This window comes from Lottia gigantea (assembly GCF_000327385.1).
Source record: "Lottia gigantea unplaced genomic scaffold LOTGIsca_150, whole genome shotgun sequence".
Classification (NCBI taxonomy): Eukaryota; Metazoa; Mollusca; class Gastropoda; family Lottiidae; genus Lottia; species Lottia gigantea.
Window position 1 is genome coordinate 6,841 of NW_008707798.1, and position 6,930 is coordinate 13,770.

The 6,930-nt window shown below is 34.9% G+C and overlaps 1 protein-coding gene across 1 annotated transcript in view; it reads left to right on the forward strand.

Moving 5' to 3' along the window:
• LOTGIDRAFT_173142 (hypothetical protein) overlaps nt 1-6,930 on the forward strand; it is a gene marked incomplete at both ends in the record, with an annotated part of 12,229 nt that extends 5,299 nt beyond the window's left edge. Inside the window, 3 exons of the mRNA XM_009050613.1 lie at nt 2,620-2,931; nt 4,243-4,410; nt 6,185-6,930. Of these exons, the coding sequence (XP_009048861.1) occupies nt 2,620-2,931; nt 4,243-4,410; nt 6,185-6,930 (1,226 nt within the window). The remainder of the gene's footprint in view (nt 1-2,619; nt 2,932-4,242; nt 4,411-6,184) is intronic.

Below are 6,930 nucleotides of genomic sequence, written 5' to 3' on the forward strand. Positions count from 1 at the left end.
TCCAAGTGCTCATATTTTGGTGTTTATTGTACATTTTAATGTAAATATGTAAAACCTTTTACTTTCATATTACATATCAGAATGTTTAAATTAGATAATCTTTTCTATTTTTTGTTGTGCGAATCTTTAGTTTCCATATGTGATAAATTGAAAAACTTTGTCTTGATTTGTTTTATTTATGATAAAGTTTATAACATAAAAAAAAATGTTTATAGGAAAGGTGGTGGGTTGGTAACGAATTCTCTTGCAGGAGCTGCGTCATTTCCGGTTAACTCTTTCTGGAATTGCAAGAACCACAGGCATCGGACGAAGAATTGGAATGTCCCAAATAGAAGTCAAATATGAACCCGATACACATAAAAAGGATGGAAAACCTCTTTACAATCCCTTTAATAAGCAAAGTTTTTTCCTGGCACAATATACAATATTGCAATTATAATTTTCCATTTTTTTTTTATTTCTATTGACTCAAAACAAAGCCATTGTTCAATGTTTTCTGAATCAACACATCAAAGTAAACTGTTTATTATCATATGAACCACATTTTTTCCTCCATGACGACAAGAAACACACTCAGAAAAAGATTAACTTAATTATCATATTAATGAAATATGACCAACAATAATTATCACATTGGACATAAATAACTAGAATTGGTAAAAAATCAAACTTTGTCATAATTTGGCTGTAGTTGTAATTATTTTCATCTATTTTGGACTATCGTCCTTTAAAATTGATTGGACCTGTAACTTTTATCAATAATTAAAAACTTTCTCCAATAGAAGTTTTAACTAACTACACAAATAACATCATTCACTTGGATGAGATAAATAAGATAAACCGCAAATCACACTACAGTACTGTTCATAATACTGTGTAGACAATGATTCAGCGACTTTCTACCGGCATTAGCTTCAAAAACAACTCGAAGTGGTGTCGTCTCACTGTTAGAAAACAAAGAAATGACTGAGATAGTGACAATTAATTTCATTCCATTCTCTGTCAGGTTCCACGGTCTCTATATAACCTTTCTTCTTCTAGGGTTAGGTTTCGGGGAAGGGAGGGTTTGATTCTCCCAAATGTACAGGCCTAAACTTTCTATCTTTCACTTTAACGTACGAAGTATTCGACATAAACTTAATTTAATTAAGGAAGATGTCGATGAAAATCTAATATGTAGCTTTACCGAAAATCATTTAGATCATAATGTAAAAAATGAATCTTTGACATGGCCAGGTTTCCACACACCTATCCGAAAAGATAGAAATTCCTATGGGGGTGGTGTTATCGTATATGTCAATCAAAATGTCACTAACTTGTAAAAGGAGATTAGACTTAGAATTCCCCAAGATTGAAAGTGTTTGGATTGAATTCAAAATACAGAACACTACGTATCTTCTAGGCACATTCTTCAGACCCCCAAATAGTGAAAACTATGATCTATTCTGGGCCAACTTTGAACGATCTACAGAAACTGCATATGATTTCACAACCAATGTTCTTGTCGTAGGCGACCTAACGAGTACAACAGCGATTTTACACCAAATTTTGTTAACTAATAACTTAAAGAACTGTGTTAATGAGCCCTCTAGAGTAACAAGCTCATCAGCAACCCTTATTGATGTCATACTAGCAAATGATTCCATATGTTGCGATTTCTCTGAAGTTATTGAATTTGATAAAAAATATTTCAGACCATAAAGGTGTGTGTGCCACATTCGATATAGCTGTTTCTCAGCCATTGAATTTTACCAAAAACATTTTCATTTATAAACTTGCCAATTTTGAACTATTAAACAATCTTATTAAAAATTTCGATTGGATTAATACTTTTTACAATTTAAACACAAATTCGGCATGCGAAATATTCTACAAGATTCTGAACAACTTCATTGATAAATATATACCACAGAAAAACATTACTATAAGACCCTCAGACAAACCTTAGTTTAATTCAAATATAAGACGCCACATTCGCATTCGTAACAGGCTTAGAAAAATTGCAAAAAGATCTAAATCTGTAAATGACCTGATTAAATATAAAAAACAACGTAATAAAGTGAACAATCTTAAAGAGGTTTTAAAACAGGAGTATGAAAATAAAATCCTGGAATGTTTAAACTCCGGCAATGCTGTCTCGTCCAATAATACATATTGGAATGCCTTGAAAAAATTACTTAACCAACATGTGTCGCAAATAATACCCCCTTTAGTTTTGGAAAATGGAACTGACATGATTAGCACAGATGATGAGTGTAGTATTGTGGTCTGAATAATTAGAACTCGAAATAGAGTTGTTTCCCTGCATAATTTTAGTTACTGGATTATCAAGATCTTTATATAGTTTGTTTATGTATGACGCCATTGTTGTTGATAATTAAATATATAAATTAAGTTTTTGCGGATTCTATGAGCTAGTGAGGCCATTACATATGGCGACGAGGATGGTGCCGGTTTAAAGAACTTTTGTAGACTAAATGTTATTGACATTTGTGGAAAAATAGACACAAATTTCTTCATTTTTGCTTGAAGTAGGTGTAAATTTTGAAAGGCGGGAAAACATTTTCCATCATCCACCAACAGTCAATAATAGTAGAATTTCATTGTTTATACAACCAGACCAAACCAAAACAGCAACATGGCTAATCCTAGCAGAGACATTAAGATGTCACCATTCATTGCTGATGCTGACCCAATTTCAACCGGTCCAAAGTGGGGAAAAATGGATGGATGAGTTCGAAACCCGTCTTCGTTATTTTCGCATCACCGATGACCAGGATAGACTGGATGCTTTGAAGATTTACGGTGGACGTGATATTCGAGAAAAGATCAAACATCTTAGAGATGTAACACCTGATGACAGTGGTGAGGGTGAAGAAGAAACGGGAGCAAACAATTCAGCATACACAGCAGCAGTAGAAAAGCTAAATGGTTACTATATTCCACTCAAAAACACTGCCCATGCAAGATTTCGATTCGGGAATTTGCGTCAGACGGAAGGCGAAACAATCAACCAATATGAAGTAAGGCTTCGTGAAGCGTCTCAGTACTGTGAATTCAATGACACTGATGAACAAATTTTATATCATCTAGCTTTGACTATTACTGACACTGAATTTAGAAGACAGGCTATGGACAAAAAGTATGATTTACAAAAATTCTTACAGAAAGCTCAAAGCAGAGAAGATACTCACTGTAGAGCAGGAGAAATAGAGGCCAAAAGGGAACGTCAAGTCAATAAAGTCCTTTCATATAAACCCAGGCCTAACACACCAAGAAGTCAATCAAGAAACAGACGGTGGTCAAAAGAAAATAAAAGTCAACAAAAAAATGTAAAATCAGACTGCTCATTTTGTAATGTCGACCATCAACAGGGTAGACACAACTGTCCCGCATCTGGTGTTCAGTGTAACAACTGTGGTGGTTACGGACATTTTGCTGTCAAATGTTTAAAGCCTCGCAATCATGGTTCTAAAAATAAATATCGTAAGCACAGTAGAGTAAAGGAGGTTTATGAAGAAGATGTATCTGATCCGGACTGTGTTTATAAATCTTGGATTAACTCTGATAAAGATGAATTTTCATCAACTGTCAAAATCTTTGTAAATGGGGTTAAAGTTCAATTTGAAATAGACACTGGGTCAAGTTCAAATTTATTGGATGAAGATCGTTTTAACAAAATTCAAGACAGACTGGACAATAAGAATAAATTAAAATTGTTACCTACTAACACTAAACTCTACACCTATGGTGACAATATAGTTCCAGTGGTAGGATGTTTTCATGCTATTGTGACATGCCAAAATAATAGCAAAACAGAAACTGTAAAATTCATTGTAGTAAAGGGTACGGTCAGGTCTAGTCCATTATTAAGCCTTGCAACATCAATGAGTTTAGGACTAATCCAATTCAACAAACAGGTTCATAATGTACAGCCATCGTGTAATACTGTGGACAATATAGTAGACAATTTTTCAGATATATTTACTGGTTTAGGTAAGCACACCAAATACAAAGCATCATTTATCGTCGACAACTCTGTTATACCTGTTATCCAGAAACAGAGAAAAGTACCTTACAACTTAAAAGACAAAGCCGTGGCAGAAGAGAAACGGTTGATGGATCAAGATATCATTGAGGATGTCCCATCTAATGAAGCTACGTCATGGTGTACAAATCCTGTAATAGCAACAAAACCTCATAAGCCAGATTCCATCAGATATTGTGTTAATATGCGACCAGTCAATATCGCTATTAAGAGGCCTATTACTGAAGCACATACAGTGGAAGATATAGCGTTTAAGTTAAATGGAGCACAACATTTTAGCAAATTAGATATGAATGAATCGTATCATCAAATTGAGCTGGAAGAGACATCTAGACATCTTACAACATTTTATGGTGTTAATGGTAAAAAGAGATATAAACGTTTAAACTATGGTGCCATATCATCTCAAGATATTTTCGATGACATTATGTATAAAACTGTTGGTGACATTCCTGGAGTAATTAATATTAGAGATGACATTATAGTTTATGGTTCAACTGTTCAGAATCATAATCAAGCGTTACAGGCAGTATTTGAACGCTTCCGGGAGTGCGGACTAACACTTAATAAATCAAAATGTAAACTTATGTCATCACAAATCGATTTTTTTTGGATTTGTGTTTTCGGACCAAGGAATGAAGGCTGATCCAGAAAAAATAGCTTCAATCAAACGACTACAAATGCCCAAGTCAGTAAGCGAAGTTCGATCATTTTTGAGTATGTTAGCTTTTTCATCGAGATTCATACCTCAGTTCTCAACAATTTCAACGCCACTACGGAAGTTGACAGAGAAAAATGCTGTTATGCAATGGGGTCCAACAGAACAGCAGGCATTTGATGAACTTAAATCTAGTCTTTCTAGAGATCTTACATTATCGTATTACAATACCGCATTACCAACTAGAGTGTACGTTGATGCTAGTCCAACTGGTATTGCAGCTATGCTTGCCCAAAAACAAAATGGATTTTGGCATCCTATTTTATTTACTAGCAGATCCCTCACTAAGGTCGAGCAAAGATACAGTCAAATAGAACGTGAAGCATTGGGAGCACGGTGGGCTTGTGAACGACTTTATATGTATGTTATTGGTTCAAAGTTTGAAATTGTGACCGATCATCAACCGTTGTTACCATTATTTAATAATCCAAATAGTAGACCACCCATTCGATTAGAAAGATGGTTGTTGTACTTGCAACAATTTGAATTTCAGCTTATCTACGAAAAAGGAAAATTCAACCCAGCTGATTATCTTAGCAGACATCCTGATCCTAATAGTGACGATGATAAACATTTTTATAAACATTGTGAAGAAACTGTTAGAGCTATAATAAAACAATGTTCACTCCCAGCCGTTACGCTAAAAGAAGTTCATGACGAAACCATTAAAGACAATACGTTAAATAAGTTACGCAAATACATTGCAAACGGTGGAGAACGTGATTGCCATGCAGATTCGAATACTCGACCATATGCATCAATATTTAACGAACTTAGTATTATAGACGACATTATTCTAAGAAGTGACAAAGTTCTACTACCAGAGAAGTTACGCCGTAAAGTTGTAGAATTAAGCCATGATGGACATCAAGGAATGACATTGACTAAACAACTATTAAGGTCAAAAGTCTGGTTTCCACAGATGGACAAAATGGTGGATTCAGAAATCAAAAATTGTATTCCATGTCAGGCGGCTACACCTGAACATAATCGAGATCCATTGGTTATGACAACTCTGCCAAATCATCCATGGGAACGTGTGTGTGTAGATTTTTGTGGACCATTTCCTACCGGCGAGTATGCATTAGTTATGATTGACGAATATTCTCGGTATCCTGTAGTTGAAATAGTAACTTCTACGTCATTTCGTGTTGTCAAACCACAATTACAGATATTTGTGTTGTTTGGAATACCAAAAACTCTCAAAAGTGACAACGGTCCTCCGTTCAACGGTTTCGAGTTTAAACAATATTTGAGGGACATTGGTTGTAAACATTCTCCGGTTACCCCATTATGGCCAGAAGCTAATGGGATGGCGGAACGATTTATGAAACCTTTAGTTAAATTTGCACAGACAGTCAATATCGAAGGAGCTGATTGGAGATCGGAAATTCATTCTTTCTTATTGAATTACCGAGCAACACCTAGAACTTCAACTGGTAAATCTCCATATGAAATGTTCATGAAGCGGATAGTCAACACTAAATTACCTACGTTTCAAGTCGATGTTCCTGAAAATCGAGAATACCTTGCCAAGGACACAAAGAAAAAAGGGGAGATAAAAGAGTATGCAAACCAGAAGCGGCATGTGAAACCACACAAGTTTATTGTCGGAAATCCTGTGTTAGTGAAAATCAAGAAAAAATGTAAACTGACTACTCCTTATGATCCGCAACCGTATGTAGTAGTACGTGTGAAAGGTACAATGATTACTGCGACAAGATTATCAGATGGCAAAAGCATTACGCGAAATGCCTCGCATTTTAAATTGTTGGAAATTCCAATAAGATCTGTTATTGCAATAAGTGATAATTTAAATTCGCGAAGTGTAGACGAGGAAGATGAAACAAATTTGGATGACATTATCAAAAATTCTACGTTGTTAGATTATAATTCGCGTGACAAAAATAAAAGTGATCAAAGTCAAAAGGATAGTGTACATTCAGATCCTAATCAAAGTGTTGCATGTGAAAATGAAAATACCGTAAATGATAATAATCATAGTGATCAGGAACAAATTAATAGGAATAACGGAAATCAAGTCGATACAAATACTTTGGATGTACAAGGAACAAACACTAATCCTACACGGAAATCTCTAAGGATAAAACGCGCCCCAGAAAAATTTAAGGACTATGTTGTAGACTGTAAGGCAAAGAAATAA